Below are 18,806 nucleotides of genomic sequence, written 5' to 3'. Positions count from 1 at the left end.
CCCCCCCCCCCCCCCCCCAAAAAAAAACCCCCACAACTATTGAATAATGTTAAAGACACGAGTTAGGACCAGTCAGTTTATTTCAAAAGAAAAAAAAAATAGTTAATTTAAAGATACACTCTGGCATGTCAATTTTGTTTAATATTGTAGAATGTTTTGCAGTGTAGGAAGTTGAGACAGACGAGGGACGCTCTACCGTCTCAGCTTCTGTAGAAATCTCCTGCAGTGGGATTCAAAACATGTCAGCGGAGAATAGAGACATGTTTCTACCTTGTTTTTTTTGTTTTTTTAACCCGAACAGTCAACTCACTCGAGCACGTTGAGCAGATCGGGGTCCAGGTAGATGTTGTCGTGGGAGTAGCCCAGGTGCGCGCTGTAGGAGACCATCTCAACCTCGGTCTCCACCTCGCGCTGCTTCCGAGCGTGGAGGGAAATGTGGTGCAGCTGGAAGCAAAGATGCGACGGATTAAAATGTCCGATTATGTTTCAAGGAACCCTACATCTAACGGCACGGAGCGTCGGGCCCCGCAGCGACACGTGCGAGGTGGTTTGGATAACTCCCATTGAACTAGAATAAATCAAAAGTAATAAAAAAATAATACTGCAATATTCACTCATTGATCACGGGTCATGATGTCATCGACTCAGCGAGGAGACGCGGGGTTCAGTTTTACCTTCTGCCCCATGTGGTACGGCACTATCTTGTCGTCCTCTGCGTGAAGCAGGAGAAGAGGACTCGTCATGGTCTTCAAACTGGGAAGATGTTAAAGAATAAAATAAATAATTGACAAACAGGCTTGTTCCATCAACCGCTCAGCAAACCCCCAAAAACATGTACAGTAGGGTGGGGGTTCCCGCAGCTGGCCACCTTTCTCAATCTTTAAGTGACTCACTTTTCGTCATTAGCAAAGACTATGTCGTTCATTTCCAAGATGTTCCAAACCAGGCTCTCGAATCCCGGAAGGAACATGTAGAGCTGCAGAGAAGAGGAACATTCGGATTCAAAACATAAAAAAGACGAATAAGAATACACAAAAAAAAAAAAACGGTCGCGTGAAATAATTAAGCAGTGGAGCGGGCTCCAGACGCTGCACCTTGGCGAGCGGGTGGGTGGCCACGACGTCCCCGATGCGTGTGTACGGAGCTTCGAGGATCACAGCGTCAACTACAGACCCTGGAATTAAGAAGGAAGGAAGGACTACTCAATACAGGATAAGAGGTGTGTGTGTGTATATATAAAATGTATTAATAAATTAGAGATTGGTGTCTTCATGGAGTTTGTCGGGATAGTTTCCAGGTCATTTCAAGGACCCCAGCCCACCTTGTTCCAGTGCTTTCACCGCAGTGTTGGTGGCCACACTAGAACGCAAACACGACGGAAAAAGACATTTAATAAAACGTCATCAATAATCCGCTTCCCCCATTGTTTTTGAGTATTCCCGGCTGGCGTGACCCGCCAGCGTGTCACTAGAGAGAGAGAGAGAGAGAGAGAGAGAGAGAGAGAGAGAGAGAGAGAGAGAGAGAGAGAGAGAGAGAGAGAGAGAGAGAGAGAGAGAGAGAGAGAGAGAGAGACTCACCCAGTGCCGAGGGAGTGTCCCCACAGACTCACGAGGCCTCCGCCGCTGTGTCGCTTGGCCCACCGGTACAGGTGGAGGGCGTCGGTGGTCAGGCCGGCCTCGCTGGGCTCCCCGCTGGAGTCCCCGAAACCTTGGTGCGATACGTCACTCAGTCGGTGTCGGCGGGCGACACAAAAAAGCGGCGTAACAGAAGTGCATAGACGGCGTGTGAACGGTGCCGCAGCCCGTGTTGTATTTGTCCTGGTCTAGTGAGCGTTTTGAAATCTGAATTTCCTCCTGTGTGCACAAAAAAATATTTTTTTTGTCGAAAGAGCTTGAGTGAGTCTGTTCGCCTGGTTCGGCGCCGAACAGCCGGCCGGGAGGCCCGGAACCGACACGGCCCCTCCGAGGTCCTGGAGGTGGAGGATCCCTCTGGATGGAAGACGCTTCCGTTGACATCCCGAATGCTTTCCACATCTGTTTTTATTTGAGTGTTGGAGTTTAACACTGTGGAACGCATCCAGCGATTTTAACTAAATGGGCGCGTGGATTATGGGATGGACGCACGGGTGATCTGATCTCTAATGTACGTCCTGTCCACACCTAGCCCCTTGTAGATAAATCAAAGTGGTTGTTACCTCTGTAGTCTAACGACAGCACGTGATACCCAGCGGCGCTTAAGATCTGGAAACAAACAAAAAAAAAAACCAATTGCCCCGGGTGAATAGCCGGCGACACGCCCCTTTGAATTGAAAGATCGGTGTTTTTGTGATTGAATACAAAACGTACCTTGACCAACTCCACTCGGTGAGGTATCGCCCTGCGGAAACGACGGGACATGGAATCATCTCACACGAGGGGGGAAGCGGCCGTTTTAAAAAGTCAAATTTATTCTGATCGTGCGCCGCCTCTCCGGGTAAAACCCCCAAGGCCCGGCGCGTAATACCCGCCAGACTCCATTAGGATCGAGTCAAGGGCGCCCTTCATAAGCACACTAGTCCCACCTGGTCCCCAGGTTGCCGTGGAGATAGATGATAACAGGACTGCCGTCTCCGAGGGCCTCCTTGTACCACTCGGGGCCTTTCCCCGCGGCCGCCCGCCATTGGCTGACGGGGAGCGTGTGCCTGCGGGACACAAAGGACGGGAGCGGGAGGAGAACGGCGTAAAAACAAAACCTGGGTGGGTGAGCGGTGTGGTGTGAGACGGCGAGCGGTGTGGTGTGAGACAGCGAGCGGTGTGGTGTGAGACGGCGCGCGGCCGCACCCGTTCCTGGTCACCGCACAGGGTTCGGCGGGAGGGCCGGAACACCGGGATCCGCTCCTGTCAGGGGTGCGGACCCCGGGTGGGCGGGGCGTGCGCGCTGCCTTTGGGACATTTTGGGAAAAAAAAAACTAACAAAAAAAACAAAACAACCTACCACACTCCCACCCAGACGCCGGGCTCCGTGGTGAAGTAGAGGTTGCAGGTGTGGTTCAGGATGGTCTCGGGTCGGCTCAGGTCCACAAACAGGGGGAACCTCGCTGCGGCGGAAACGAGACGGTAACGGAACGCCGCTTTTTACAGCCGCGGTGCGACTTGGGAACGGGGTCGGGGGAGAATTGTACTGCGAATAAAACCACTTTCACCAGTGGGTAAAGCACGAGGGGATCAAGTCACGTGGCTGCCAAAGAAAACCATAAGATGCAGACGTGTGATTAGGTTTCAGGACGGCAGATTGTCCCGACAGCGCCACCTAGCTAATTATATTATTAAAGGTTTATTCCAGCCAAATACTACTACGGCTGCTTCTAGTTTTAAAGGTTTATTCCAGCCAAATACTACTACTGCTTCTAGTTTTAAAGGTTTATTCCAGCCAAATACTACTACTGCTTCTAGTTTTAAAGGGTTATTCCACCCAAATACAACTACTACTGCTGCTTCTAGTTTTAAAGGTTTATTCCACCCAAATAATACTACTACTACTACTGCTGCTGCTTCTAGTATTAAAGGTTTATTCCACCCAAATACTACTACTGCTTCCAGTTTTAAAGGTTTATTCCACCCAAAGACTACTACTGCTTCCAGTTTTAAAGGTTTATTCCACCCAAAGACTACTACTGCTGCTTCTAGTTTTAAAGGTTTATTCTACCCAAATACTACTACTGCTACTAGTTGTAATGGTTTGTTCCACCCAAATACGACTACCTCTAGTTTTAAAGGTTTATTCCAGCCAAATACTACTACTACTTCTAGTTTCAAAAGGTTTATTCTACCCAAATACTACTTTCTGTTTAGCTACTTCTAGTTTTAAAGGTTTATTCTACCCACACTACTAATTCTAGTGTTAAAGGTTTATTCCACCCAAATACTACTTCTTCTAGTTTTAAAGGTTTGTTCCACCCTAATACTACTACTACTTCTAGTTTTAACGGTTTGTTCCACCCAAATACGACTGCTACTTCTAGTTTTAAAGGTTTATTCTACCCAAATACTACTTTCTGTTTAACTACTTCTAGTTTCAAAAGGTTTATTCTACCCAAATACTACTTTCTGTTTAGCTACTTCTAGTTTTAAAGGTTTATTCTACCCACACTACTAATTCTAGTGTTAAAGGTTTATTCCACCCAAATACTACTTCTTCTAGTTTTAAAGGTTTGTTCCACCCTAATACTACTACTACTTCTAGTTTTAACGGTTTGTTCCACCCAAATACGACTGCTACTTCTAGTTTTAAAGGTTTATTCTACCCAAATACTACTTTCTGTTTAACTACTTCTAGTTTCAAAAGGTTTATTCTACCCAAATACTACTTTCTGTTTAACTACTTCTAATTTTAAAGGTTTGTTCCACCCAAATATTACAACTACTAGTTTTAAAGGTTTGTTCCACTCAAATACTACTACTATGAGTTTTAAAGGTACTACAACTACGAGTTTCAAATGTTTATTCCACCCAAATACTACTACTTCTAATTTTAAAGGTTTGTTCCACCCAAATACTACTACTACTACTACTTCTAGTTTTAAAGGTTTGTTCCACCCAAATACGACTACTATGAGCTTTAAAGGTTTATTCCATCCAAATACTACAACTACGAGTTTTGAAGGTTTATTCCACCCAAAAACTACTTCCTGTCCAACTACTTCTAGTTGTAACGGTTTATTCCACCCAAACACTGGTGAACTTTAGGTGTCCATCTTGTCCGTGTGTCCTGCGAACGCGGTCCTGAAGCTGCGGAACTCTCCTCGGCGCCCCGGTGCCGCGGGGCAGCGCCCAGCACCCAGCACCCAGCACCCAGCACCCAGCACGCCGCCGCGCACCACTCACCCAGGTGGGAGTATATGACGTGTCCCAGGAGCCACGGGAACAGGTAGAGGACGACCGGCACGGCGACGTAGGCGGCGGCCACAAACACCACGGCGCTCTTCATCGTCGGCGGACTGGGGGACGCGTCGAGCCGCTTAAAGGGAGGGGCCCAAACAACGAACCACGTCTCCCGGTTCACCGGTTCACCGCTCCCGCCCCTCCACCTGCACCTACACCGCCATTGTGGATGGTGGCGAAACGAGGTCAACGTTCAAATGACGTCGTCGTCTGCTCTCCGCCGCGATTGGTTCACGTCCACGGGGCGTGATTTCGTCACTGGTCTCACGAAGCCACGAACCTATTAATCGTCAATGAGCCGGGGACCTCGCGGGGTTCCGCGGACCCCACGTTGAGAACCCCGGGGATCGGAAGAAGCGCGCGCACCCTCCGGTCTCCGCCCCCTTTTTTTTTTTTTTTGTTCCTCGAGCCGACATTCGAAGCGTCTGACGTCACAATCACGTGGTAGGCGTATCTCCCGGCGCGCGCTCGGGGCGGCACTGCGTTCAAACCGTCAAAGCGGAACCTCCGTGTCCCGGGTCCGGCGGCCGCGGCGCTGCTGCTTTTTTATTTTTTGTTTTGTATTTTTTCATTTTTATTTTAGCGCCTGGAAGGGGTCGCGCGCGACGGAATTAGCGCGAGAGGGAACCGGAAAAGAAATGTTATAAAAACTTTTTTTTTTTTCTCTCTCTCTCCCTCTCTCCTCTTCGATGACCGCCGCGTTCACCAGAGCTCGGCTGTGAAGAAGGAGCGGCGACGGTGAGTCCTCCACCAGCGCCGGTGCTAAAACCGCCGTCTCTCTCTCTCTCTCTCTCTCTCTCGCTCTCTCTCTCTGTCCGAACGGGACGTGTTTTCCCCCCGTTATTTGGCCTTGGCTTTCGGTTAAACGAGCGGTTTGCCGCCCCGCCTGTGCGGCTGTGGCCGCCTGGATAATTAGCCCCGGTCAGCCCGAAGCCAACTGGGGGTTATTGTTTACTTTCGAATCCACTGCACCTCTGAATCCACCGGTGGGGAAGGCATCACCTAAATGTCAACGACTCTATGACATTCCCAATCCCAGCTTGAGCACAGTGCTCTGCTCAGATCCAGTACAGAGTGCAGCAGGATACGGAGTAGATGCCTCACGTTGCCGCCTGCCATTCCAACTAAATCACACTTTACAGCTGTCGTTTCAGCGATTCGGCCATTGGTTTCGCACAGAAAACGCCCTTTTAAAAACCCAACAGTGCGCTGCTTCAACCCAAACACCACCTCCTTGATTCACCATATGTGTTTGTGTACGTGTGAGCCTCCCAAGAACCTCCACTTGTTGCCTGCTTTAGTTTGAAATAGTTATTCTTATATTCTTATAACTATAAATCACAATTGCACAAGTAAATTGATGACGCTCAAAATCCCCCCCTTTTTTTTCCCTCTCCTATCAAGGATCCTAAATGTGACCCACGGGTCACAGATGGTAATATTTTGATTTGATATTTTGTCCCTGGGGTCTAAATCTCAAAGATTTGTATTGTCGGTCTAAACTGCCATTGCCTGAATATGCTGTAGTAGGGGAGAAAGCAGTGGACGACCTATGGTCAAAAATAAAATGAGGGTGGATTTGACCTTTTTAAATTAGAATAATTTTGCTGGGACCTCTGGAAGGACCCCCGAGGGCCCCCTGGTCGCCACGTTGAGAACCCCTGCCAGAGACGACACTTATTCCTAAAATGAAACGCAGCTTGTTTTATTTTGGTCCTTCTCTCACCTTCTCCCGACAAGCTCCAGTGTAAGTGAAGGTTGGACGTTGAGGATTAACCCCTTTCCTGGGACCTGGACCAGCTTGGTTCCTTCAAGGACACAGCCGTCGATCCGCCCTGACCCCACTCACTGCCTGCGGCTCAGGGCAGGAATCTGATATCTATACAAAAAAAAAAAAAAAATCCTTGGGAATTTAAAATCTCACATGGAATAATCTAGCCTGGCATCATTCTGTTGAACAATACAGCAAAGTATATTGGGCATAAACTCTCATTTTTCATATTCAGTTCCTCTAGGTTTTTCACACCTTATGTTGTGAGAGATATTTGTCATCTTTTAACATACATCTGGGAAAACAGTGTTTTGTCTCATATCTTTCATGACAATATAGTCTTACTCAAAGAGGTCATAATGATGAATTTTCACTATAGATAGATGGCAAAATGGATGCACCACTTTGACATTGTGATGAAATAAGTACAAAGAAAAAGTATTAATATGTAAGCAGGGCAATGAAAACGTGTTCTTTTATAGCCAATACATGCTTTTCTTGATATTCAACTCGGTTTATGTATTTTATTTTATTTTATTTTATTTATTTATTTATTTATTTATTTATTTTCATTTTTAATCTTGTGGCATCAGACTAAAGTTATTATGACCTTGGTTGCTAAGTAATGCTGACCCTAAGTTTGAATTAGTACTTTATCAGCCGGTGATAAATGTGCAGAATGCAGATGCAAAACACTGATTGCCGTCTGCGGACGGCCCTTTGTCTGGGTTGAATGGGTGCCCCACGTCTGGGCTGTGGGCGACACCTGGCTGGACGTAGCAGCGCCTGCATCCTCATGCCGCCCCTGACAAAGAGCAGCTGGAAACTGGAGGGGGGCGGGGCCCGCGTGAGATGGATGCTCCAGAACAAACGCATAACCCAAAGTTGGTTATGTGTGGCTTTTCTCGGACGGTCTTAGTTGTTTGGCTTGAGTCAAAACCATTTTCCCCCTGCACTGTGGTTACCTTCCCTTCATGTTGTTGTACAGCGGGTGGCGTTCTAGCCCGTATTTCAGCTGGCCTTTTAATTGCAGTTTTTTAGTGAAGCCCTTTGCTGAAAAACAATTTTATTTGCTGTGTTTTTATCTTTAATTACTAATTATTGTTAATTTGATATAACGCAAGAGCTGGGTGATTTCATATGAATATCAATATCCTGATACAAGACTCTGTGTCTGGGATTTTGGTTATTGTAATACCATGATTTAAATATTTAATATTTAAATATTTTGTATTTAATGCTGCATTACAGTTAAGCAACGCCCTTTTCTGAACTTTATAGACTTGTTCTGGCCGTTTTGATCGATGCCTCTGCCTGCTTGGTAATAATATCCACATCAATAATGATTAATCCAACTGTAAGGGGTATTATATTATTGGGGTTAAAAGTGCAGTTCCTGATGCACAAGTAGCGCTTATAACGTTCAAACAAAGAAAGCTCTGAAATAAGTGCTTTGTTGTATTTCTGAAAATGATTCTGGCTTCACATGGTTTCGTAACCTCCTGTCTGTTGGAAGCCAACGGTCTGTGCTCAGGCAGCTTTATTTCCAGTCATGTTCTCTTCTATTTACCTTCCTTAAGCTGCAAGTGGCTGTCCTTAGTCATGGTGCCTGCAAGCATCTGAGTTATGTCACAACCAAAATCACTTTGAGCTTTTCCTCCATTAAAATAGACTCCCTATAACTTTTCCCTCCATTGTTGCTTCTGTGAAAAGATCTTAAGGCCTTGGATCTAGAGATAATTTTTTTTTGTAGTTGATTGATGCGTTTATCATTGAATTTTCAGACAGTTGATTCATCAGTGCAATTAATCTAGACAATAAAAGTACTGTTAATTAAGTCTAAAATGATGGCATTTGCTCGTCACGAGTTGTCCGATCTTAAATGGGCATCATAAATGTAATTCATAATTACTCAAATATTACTTTTTCTAATTGATGCAACAAATCCTTCAACCACTGAAATGTAATTCCATTGCTTTTTATGTCAATAGATTGACTCACTGATTAATAGTTCCATTTATAGTTGTGAAATGTGCATGGCCTCCTCTGCATATTGGTGTAGCGCCTTAGTGGCATATGGGGAGCAAACTCCCTCGCTCCCTGTTATCTGCTGGCCGTGTCACACAGAACACGCAGCACTGCTTGATGATGTCAGTGAATGTTTTTAGCTCAGCGTCTTGCTTCTCTGCCTGAGGATTTACCACAAAACAAACATGCCTTATTTCTTTGTCCTCGATGAATTAAGAAAACATGCCCTTTTCACTGTGTTGCAGTCTTCCGTCTGCATTTGTGGTAATTGAAATGCGTGTGATTCAAACATTACATAAGATGTTAGTTCTGAGTTTTGGGTGCATCATGTGCCTTTTATTATTATTATTTTTTTTTTAATTTTGCGGACATGAACTGTACCAGTGAGGAGTCACTGTAAAGTCCAGACTATTCAGTATGTATGAATCTACCCAATTGCCTAATCGTGCTAATTGGATTAACCAAAGCCTTCCCTCCCTCTGCTGCAAATGACGCTGATGTTGCATGGGCAAACTCAGTCATGAGGCTGTTCTTTTAGGACTTCTTGATGTGGATCGTCCCACTCTCCTATAAGTGTGTTTGCTTTAAACGCTGAATTAATATAGCATAGTCAAGTCACACTTGCACAGTCTTTGGGATTTGCTTTGAAGGTTTTGGGTATTCTACTGTTCTTTCCTTCCTATCTGTCGCTTTTTAATCTGGTTTTCCAGTAATTTAGGCTTCATTGTTTGGTGCCCTTTCAGCTGTCTCATGGCATGTGTTTTGTGTGTTGACTTCAGGGGAGGCTGCTGTCCTGTGGGATGGAAGAAGCCCGGGAGCAGGACCAATACACGGAGCGCCTGAAAGAGGTTTTTCATAGTTTCGATGCCAGCGACACTGGATCTCTGAGCCCGGAGGAGCTGTCTGACCTGTGCCAGTCGCTGCACCTTGGAGAGGCCACCCCTGCCCTGCTCCATGCCCTCCTGCAGACCCAGGACTGCCTCACCGGCAGGGTAAGCCCTTCAGTGAACTGTAGAATAGTTGCCAGGCGACAGCCTGTTGGATGTGATGCTGTCCTTCTTCACCTGTGGTTCACTCTGTTCTTCAATTAACCAAAGGTAACAGTGAGTTTATTGCAGGGCGTTCTTTTTAAACATTAAAGAGTGAAGTTTATTTTCACCGTTTGTGTCATATCTAATGACGTACCATATTAAGTGTGACGCGAAGGGGGACAATTTGAATCTGGCGTCCCGGGCATCCTTTTATACCAAACAAATATTGGGTTCCAGTTCACACTAACCCCTCCCTGCTCCATGGAAATGCATTTCCATCTGAATAAACAAAACTTTGCAGTGTTTTTCATTTCCAGCTGAATATTCTCCCAAGCTGCACATTCACATGTTCTCATCATGATATTTTGTGATGCAATTTTATAATCAAAATTAATGATATTTTTGTGAAACCTGATGTAAATGAAATTTCAGATCGTGACATTTTCTTTTTGTCACATCTGAAATTGAATCAATTCTGAGCTGCGCTGTATTGGTTGAAGCGCCGTGTTTTGGTCTGTTCCCTAAATGTTGACGTCCAATTGGCCGCCTGCCTCTAATCACACTCAATGTTCATAACAGTAGTGTCGATGTTTTGGGTCTTCCCTCTACCCTGAATGGGCCCTAGCCCTTGAGGCTTTGTCTCCGGGGCCTTTTTGCTTCTTTGTCAGCCGTCCTGTTGAGGAGGCAAATTGTGCCTCCGTCAGTCCTCATCCCAGGTGTCTGTCGTCACGACAACCAAGCCCGCAAATCACCATTCACAAGTGCATTTGTTCGAGAGCACTCTGTGTGGAAATGGCCCCCGGATTTAAAATGGGCGAGAGCGCTGGTTCATTCGAAAGGATTTCAGTGTCCAGTTTAAGGCTGTCGTGATACGAAGGCTTTGGTTGACAATTGATTGTCATAGCTGTAAATACGTTTTTAAAAAGATCATTTTCTGTCATTTTTTGCCACTCATAGTATACGCTTATAATGGAGTAATACTACATGTTTGCCTACTACAGGAGAGACAGACCTATCGACGTTGAGCATAAAACAAAATAATTTGGAGAGACTTGTATTCAACCCAACTCATGGAAGTTGACCAAATTCATGTCTATTTATTGTGCCATTTGGGTGGTATCTTGATGCATGTTTATATTTATGAATCTTTTTAGGAAGGATGAGGTGGAAGGATGAGGTGAACTTAGATTTAATTTGTTCTGCTCTCTTGCACTGATGTTCTTTGTGGCTAAGCGTGCGGCTGCACGGTGCCTATTGTCTCTGCCTCGGCTTTCACGGTGTCAGCACGGGGCACCGGCCCGCTTGCCTTCTCTGCTGCATCTTAACAATAAAAGTTTAAAAGGAACCCCCTCATCACCTACGCCAGCAGCCGCCAGCCTTGCAGCACAAAGAAAATCCCCAAAATCAGGGTTAGCAGCTGTTGATTCTTGAAGTGTGTGTCCCCCCCACCTCCAAGTAAGCGGCAGACGTCCAAGGACACGCAGCCCGCCCTTCACCCGGGAGTTGACTCCACTCTTTGGAATTTCATCTCATTTTAACATTCCCACCCCTTATCAGTAATATTTTGCGTTGCGTCTCCTCACTTCACTTTTATTTATTTTTTGTATTTTCTTCCTGTCCTAGGTTGACTTTAACCGGTTCAAGAATGCACTGATTCTGGTGTTGTCCTCTCGTATCGAAGCCCCCCGAGCAGGACTGGAAGCCTTTCCTCCACCGGGTAAATGAACTTTCACTATGTCACTATATAATGAGTAATATAATTAGTAGTGACCTACTTTGTGAAGTACTTCCTCACTGAATTTGGACATGGTTGTTTTGGGTGCCGGGACCATGGCCTTACTCATCAGTCCACACTGATTTAGCTTCCGGCGTGTCACCTCAGGTCATATGGGAGACAGACAACTGGTTTGAGGGTAAAATAAACCCATAGGGGATTTGTAGAAGATGGGCGTTAGATGTAATGATATAAAACTGTTTCCTTCAAAGTACATCTTTGTTGTTTTTGTCATTTTCCACTGCATGTTTTAGAGAAGTGGCTACTGAGGAAACTGAGGAAAGAATACATTCAATTCAACTTTTATCCGATTTCATAATGTTGTTGTCCTCACATCTCGCTAGATTCCCCAGAGATCCAGCCAAAGTTTGTGAAAGGAAGTAAACGCTATGGGCGTCGCTCCACCCCGGAGACTATTCTGGGGTTCTCCGAGGTCCCCCACCATCGCCTGGCGGAGGGGGACGTCCTGCACGGCAACAACGAGGACTCTCCTTTTCCCAGGAAGCGGGAGGTAAGCTGAGGTTCCGAGGCTACATTTTGTTTTGTTGTTTATTATTTTCATCCCTGGCCTCACCCTCTTAATTCCAGGCACCGGTATACTGTCCCTACACGTACCCTGATATCCCAGCAGCCGCCACCCGCCGGTTCGGAGTGTGTTTATTCTTGGCTAATAGGCTTAGCCGGCATACAGGCGAGGTCTAAAGATGTAGTATAGACACTGCAGCGCCGGGTTCCACCCTGATCATTACATAAGGTTGCTGTGTGATCTGCAAATAACATTAGCTTCTAACAGTGGCTTTTTATCATGGCCTAAGCCAGCAGAGTTTAAACAGCGCTGTCCGCTGTTAATTACAATCGTAGAGGAAAACGAATTTCATGTTTGTCACTAGCCAGTTTTATTATAAGGTTCTATGACTATGTTCACATAACAATCTAGTGACTCAGTAAGCCAGGTTAAGGTAGTAAACTGAGCCGTAATGTGGTGGGAAAACAGTGCAGTGTTTTATATGTGTTCATGAGGTGGGAGGAAGCATCATTATAGCGTGATAGATGGATAGAAATATTGATTGATCCCGAGGGGAAATTGCTTTGCATTGTAGCAGGATAACAAAAGCAAACAAACATGTGATAACATACTGGTGGTCAATTTGATGGGTCTGTGTGTTGAGCAGCTGAACTGGCTCATGTTTACAGTGGTGGTTATATTCAAGATTATTTTCTCTCGTTCCTCTTTTCCCATATTAGCGGGTTAGAGTCCAGGGTTGAACCGTAATGAATTGTGATGTGTCACATGTCCAGGTTGGGTTGGTTCAGCAGCGACCGTGTCCAGCTGAGTGCCCTGCATGGAGCCTCCTTCACTGGGATAATCCTGCTCGAGAGCTCTTTGACCTCTGACCTTAAATACAGTCACCTTGTCTTGCTCTCTGTTAACACGGGCTGCAGTAGAAATTTCGGTGACACACACGCCACACACGCATTAGGAGGTATCTTGAATGTTCCCTCTCCCCATACACACGGGACATTTAAAAAGTCTAAAAGTTTTAAATTGGTTCAACGAAAAACTATCCTTAAATTGTACTTGAGTCTAAATCGTTCTGTTTTGTTTTTTTAATTTAAGGTAAAATAGTTTGTCAAACAAAATTTGGATACGTATTAATTCCGGGAAAAAATCACCATGTACAAGTTTCAAAACTTTCTTTGCACTATGATAAACATAAATTATAAGCGGTCTCCTAAAAAATCTGTTAATTAAATTTGGCTTAATATATGAAATGTGGTATGGTTTGAGGATTCTTAAGGTTTTCTGATGCTAAATGGCATTTAAAGTTTGCTAAATCTGGCATCATAAAGGTTCTTTAGACCACTAAAATTTTTGACACATATAATGTGAGGCCTTGTAATGTCACAACTTTATCTCCTTATAGCAGTGGCCAGCATGGGGACTCTCAGACAAAAAACCTTTTTGGACTTTAGGGAAATCCTTACCTATTGAAACTGGACTCAAGTCTGAGTGGACAATGTGCTGCTTTCAGATTACCGCTGACAGACAAGCGAACAACTGGTTGCATTTAAACCATAATAAGGGTGATTGGCTCTGGCATTGTCAAAGTCTCCGCTCCAGATGCCCCAGATGCGGACACCCAAGCAAACACTTTTTGAGATGCCGAGCTGAAGCGTGTCTCTGCATTGACTAAGCTGAAGCTGTGACAATGCCACAATGTCGGGTCCGGGGACGGACAGATGGAGGTGGGTCAGGGGGCTCTGCCTGAGACCGGAGGCCACGCAGGAGAGATGAGGAGCCAGAACAATGTGGAGCCGGCACAATGAGGCCCCTGCAGTCCGCCCCCCCCAATCCTGTCCTAGATGCCTTCACACTGTGTATAGAAAGGGGGGGGCTCCCAAATGATTAGGTCCCATCTGCTCCTCATTCCCTCACAGTATTCCTGTCAAACAATGGACAGCTGCACTGGGATTGGATGGAATCACAATAGGATACACCCTACCAAACCCCCTCCACCTTGTTTATTTTTGTTTTGTTTTGCTTCAGTTTTTTTGCTTCAGTTTTATTTTTATATTGATTTATGGATTTTTTTTTTTTTTTTTTTTTTCAACAAACTTTTTAAAAGAAAGCATGTAACATTTATCTTGTTTACGTAATTTTTACCGGGAAATATAAATATTTTAGACATCAATATTTAATACTATCAGAAATGCAGAAAAAAGTTGTTCTCCAATTGAATCTCATTTCTTGAAATTGCATTATTCGTAAAATTAAAATTCCACATATAGATTAACCACACTAAGTTTATTCCAAGAATGCATAATGACAATATGACGCCCCAGAGGTTTTTGCTGCAGCTGGCAGGATTATTGTGTCAACATCACTTTGGAAATGGTACCACAAAGAAGTGGTGGTAGAATAATCCATCTTTGTGCGCATGGGTCATAGGTTTTAATTGTCTATTATACCCATCACTCCTAGTTTGACCTTCAACCCTCCCAAGGGCCCGTGCCGTCACAATGGCTCTGTTGTGCTTTTTGTGAGATCCCCCAAACCCCCGCTTCACCCCCTGCCCACTTTACAAACATGTTAGATTTCATAAACCAGCTGACGCGTCACTCATGATAATGTGGCTCGGCCTGCCTGCAGGTTTTTATTTTGCTGATAGATTGAAATTTCTTTTTGTCATCTTATTTTTAGGTGAGAGTTATTGTTTGGGAGAAATTAATCATTGAATAGTTGGTTGATTTAATAGAAAATGTATCAAATACGAATTTTAGTAATTTGTATAGTGATATAATGAGTGACTATGTAAAAAAAAAAAAAAAAAGGTTATGTGCTATTTACAAATTCACCAAAATGTGAATTTCAAGGTGTTACGTTCAGATTCAAAGATGCGATGGGCATTTAAGATGCCAAGCGCATTTACCAACAGTTTGTACCTTAATTAGGGTTCCAGCCTGTAAAGCTCGGTCCCCTATTGAAATTGTGTTTAAATCTTAAAGTGTTTTGAAACAGAATAACGGCAGAAGCTACAACCAAAGTTTACGTCTTGTTTGAACCAGTGTCACAAAAATCTTGTGGTTGAAATCCCAATCGATCCACATATGGAGCGGAAATGAGTGAAAAACGGCCAAATTTGTCCCAAAGTATTCAGCTGCCACTGTTCGTTAATAAAATGAATGAGATGAGACTTACAGTAAGACGCTTCATGACGTCATCATTCGAGATTGACAGTAAGACGCTTTATGATGTCATCATACTATTTCCTATAAATGATTCAGAACGTACATTGGAACTGTGTCCAGGGTGCGGTGTAGACTCTGTCACTCTGTAGTAGTTAGAGATTACAAACTATGCGTTGATGTGTATATTTATGTACCTTCTTACCTGGTAGGTGTCCGTGAATCTGTTTGATATTTTATCTCTTTGGTACCCATAACTTCGCGGGATTAATGGAAAAATACAAAAAAAAGTAATCCACAAAAACTTGCGAGCATGTCTAGTCCACTTGAACGTCCAAGTGAGTGATGCGGTCAAGATCCAGCGAGGTGTCGGAAAAATAGAAGCCGTGATATGGTAAATCCTCACAGAAAAACCACAACATTTTTTTGTAATTCATGGAAGTGTAACTTATTGAAAATGTAATTCAAGGGGGGAAAAAAAGGCTCCACTAAAATGACTGGGCTGCGTAGCCCGGGAAGGATCATAATTCTTAAAACCCCATTTTTTGAGGAATATTTAAACTGAACACCAGAAGACAAACATGCAGACATAAGTCCACAATGTTTTGTAACTTTGTAACTTGTCATGCAAACCAAAATTGTCATACGTATCTAAATGGAATGAACTGGACCCTGTGTATGGCTGCCTGCAGCTATACATTATATAGCTTGTTGTTGTGGGTAATGAAAAGCGTAGTTGACAAATAAATTGATTTGAGTTAGGTTGTTTACTTTTGCTTTTAGTTCATCATTGTGGCTTTCGTGGACTTGGTAGATTAAATAATTGTTAATGATATGAAGTCAAGGTGTGTTAATGAATTCACAGTAACATTAACATTTATTTTTATGTGTCTATCTTGTCATTGCAGCGATGGAACGCTCATGAAACGAGCACGGAGGAGTATGAGGCAGTAGGTAGGTCAAAGTTGGGTTCTGTTTCCGAAATTCGCCGCCTGGGTGTCTTGTCTCGGGCACTGACTCCCGCTCCGTGGTGCTGTGCGCAGGCGAGTTGCAGCTGTGGAACCCCGACGAGCCGACCACCCCGCGGCGCTCCATGGTGCCGCTGTCGGACCGCCTGGAGGAGAAGCTGCAACAAGCCTGCGAGGAGCTTTCGCTGCCGTGGGACGGGTTGGCCGAGCACGACGAGCTGCTGGCGCTGTGCGACCACATCGCCCTGGAGGTGGGGAGGGGAGGGTGCTCTCGCCGCAGGGAGCCTCGTTCCTCTCATTTGTGGCATGACGGCATGTGTGGCGCGAAATGACACGACGTTTTCGCTTTCTTCAGATAACTGGGGATGTCATCCAGAGTCTTACTGGCGACGGAGTCATGAACGTGAAGGAGTTTGTGTCCAGGGTTGTGAACCACAGCACACCCCCAACGCCCTCTTCCTCCACCCCGTACAGACAACTGAAAAGACATCACTCCACGCAGGTAAAGCACCGCTTTGGTCCTCGTTTTGTCCTTTTTTCTTTCTTTAACCAGTGAACATTTGTTCCGTTCGTGGATATCAAACTGGAAAACATCCCATTGTGTTCCAGAATGAACAAATAACAAGTATATAACTTTCTTTCGTACATAGAAATAATTGAAATGCTACCAAAAAGGAGGTTTCAATGCAGCATTTAATAACTTAAAAGCTTGGCGTATATGACCAACTCACATGAAATACCATGAGCAACCTCATTCGTTATTGTAAATCCTTTTTGCCGTTGTTCTCCACCTCCAAGGCACCGTCTTCTGTTGTTATTTATTCCTCTAAGCGCTTCTGTTACTCGTCTTCCACTTTCAGACCTTTGACGAGACGGGCCGTCGGATCACCACGCCCTCTTCCATGACCAGCACCCTCAGCCTGCGTCTCTTCTCCACGCTGGACGACGGGACGGGACACACGCTGGCGGAGGACGTCCTGGACGCCTGGTTCCAGGAGGGCGTTAGGAACAGCGCTGAGATCCTGCAGGTGCCGCGTTAGCGACCTCGAACGTGTCTCTTTGAAACCAATATTCTTATTGGTTTATTTGTTTTGAATTCTTTCGAAAAAATAAAAAAAGTAGACCAACAGAAAATACTGGCTGTGGGAGATGAGAGAACACGGATACCTCATTATGAGGTTAATGAGCCAAATATCTCACTCGATTTCTTCTTCCAGGCTCTGGATTTCAGTTTGGATGGCAAATTGAACCTCACTCAGCTCACCACAGCCCTGGAGAACGAGCTGCTCGTTACCAAGAATGGGATTCACCAAGCGGCACTGGCGAGCTTTAAGGCCGAGATCAGGCACCTGCTGTGAGTACACTGCCGAAGAACTGCCAGAAGGTGGATGCGATCCAAACGTTGCTGGAATAATAAACAAGCGTTTTCATTTTCAGGATATCCTTTTTTTAAATTTTTTTTTTTTAATTATGCACCTGAACCCAAATGGGGTTGGATGTGCACACCAGAAACCTCCTTTTTACTAATACCTGACACCCATCTGAATGTAGATTTAAAGTATATTTGGTCGGACACTTTTCTTAGAATATCATTTAACTGACTTTTTTATAAATGTGTACAAGCTGTTTCTCTGTCATCCAACTGACCCTCCTAGTGTTTTGTGTTTTCCAGGGAGCGTGTGGACCTGGAGCTCAGGGAGAAGGAGAAGGTCTGCTCCAACCTGGAGAAAGCCGAGAAGCTGAAGAGCCAGCTGGCCACAGAGGTGGACGAGCGTCACTCTGCTATCGAGCGCACGAACAACCTCAATCTCAGGTAGCGCCTCCATCGGCAAATTCACCAAATATAAAGGCCTTTGTGTAATCTATGGACGCAACTGTGAAATATTGTTTGATTTTCATTCAGGCTAAGCAAAGTGGGAGACCTGGTCTCATACTAATGAATCACTGGACTAGCAGTGCCATTTCTGGACCGTTTACATAGACACACAGAAGAAAGAAAGGGCGTGACCAATGCAGGTGTGTGTGTGTGTGTGTGTGTGTGTGTGTGTGTGTGTGTGTGTGTGTGTGTGTGTGTGTGTGTGTGTGTGTGTGTGTGTGTGTGTGTGTGTGTGTGTGTGTGTGTGTGTGTGTGTGTGTGCAGGAAACTGGAGCAGGACCATAAAGAGAAGCTGGCAGCGACACGGTTGGAGCTGATCACCGAGATGGACCGGATACAGCAGCAGGCAGGCCTGCAGCGCGAGAAGCTGGAAGCAGAGGTGCAGAAGGTCAGGGAGGATGAAGTCCTTCTCCGAGACCACCTCTCCATGTCCGTCAAGGTACAGCGGGGCTCAGAGCTCGTCCTTCCCGGTATTCATAACGTCTTGTATGGATATATCTAAGCCGTGTCGCGTAGCCGCTGCCTTTTTATATTGGCGTTCACCAAATCCCATTTACCGCGTTTCCATTTCTCTCAGGAAAACCGGCGTCTTGAAATGGATTTACTCGACAGTAGCGAAAGATTAACTGAAGCCCAAAGCCAAATCACAAAACTTCAGACAAACTTGGAAAAGGTGCTCAAAGAAAAGGTAAGATGGTTTAATGTGACTTTTCACACTATGGGTGTGATTCTTGGATTGTTGTCGGTCATTG

The 18,806-nt window shown here is 45.0% G+C and overlaps 2 protein-coding genes across 2 annotated transcripts in view; one reads left to right on the top strand and one right to left on the bottom strand.

Moving 5' to 3' along the window:
- Positions 1-68: 68 nt before the first annotated feature.
- On the bottom strand, positions 69-5,254 carry LOC307238787 (lysophosphatidylserine lipase ABHD12-like). The gene is made up of 12 exons (XM_080011926.1): positions 4,863-5,254; positions 2,974-3,076; positions 2,561-2,680; positions 2,346-2,376; positions 2,195-2,240; positions 1,578-1,707; positions 1,322-1,359; positions 1,095-1,174; positions 894-976; positions 675-753; positions 311-444; positions 69-220 (listed from the first exon to the last, which is right to left on the bottom strand). Exons 1-12 carry the CDS (start codon positions 4,963-4,965, stop codon positions 193-195), a joined length of 975 nt encoding a protein of 324 aa, XP_079868052.1. The 5' UTR covers positions 4,966-5,254; the 3' UTR covers positions 69-192.
- Positions 5,255-5,519: 265 nt separating this feature from the next.
- The window catches only part of nin (ninein (GSK3B interacting protein)), a 29,421-nt gene continuing 16,134 nt past the window's right edge, over positions 5,520-18,806 (top strand). The window contains exons 1-12 of the mRNA XM_080011955.1: positions 5,520-5,657; positions 9,498-9,710; positions 11,373-11,466; positions 11,868-12,034; positions 16,119-16,164; positions 16,254-16,429; positions 16,534-16,680; positions 17,039-17,206; positions 17,396-17,532; positions 17,851-17,991; positions 18,319-18,493; positions 18,632-18,742. Coding sequence (XP_079868081.1) covers positions 9,519-9,710; positions 11,373-11,466; positions 11,868-12,034; positions 16,119-16,164; positions 16,254-16,429; positions 16,534-16,680; positions 17,039-17,206; positions 17,396-17,532; positions 17,851-17,991; positions 18,319-18,493; positions 18,632-18,742 — 1,554 coding nt within the window. The 5' untranslated portion in view covers positions 5,520-5,657; positions 9,498-9,518. The remainder of the gene's footprint in view (positions 5,658-9,497; positions 9,711-11,372; positions 11,467-11,867; positions 12,035-16,118; positions 16,165-16,253; positions 16,430-16,533; positions 16,681-17,038; positions 17,207-17,395; positions 17,533-17,850; positions 17,992-18,318; positions 18,494-18,631; positions 18,743-18,806) is intronic.

This window comes from Zeus faber (assembly GCF_960531495.2).
Source record: "Zeus faber genome assembly, chromosome: 13".
Taxonomy (NCBI): Eukaryota; Metazoa; Chordata; class Actinopteri; order Zeiformes; family Zeidae; genus Zeus; species Zeus faber.
This window is presented reverse-complemented; position numbering and strand designations above follow the sequence as displayed.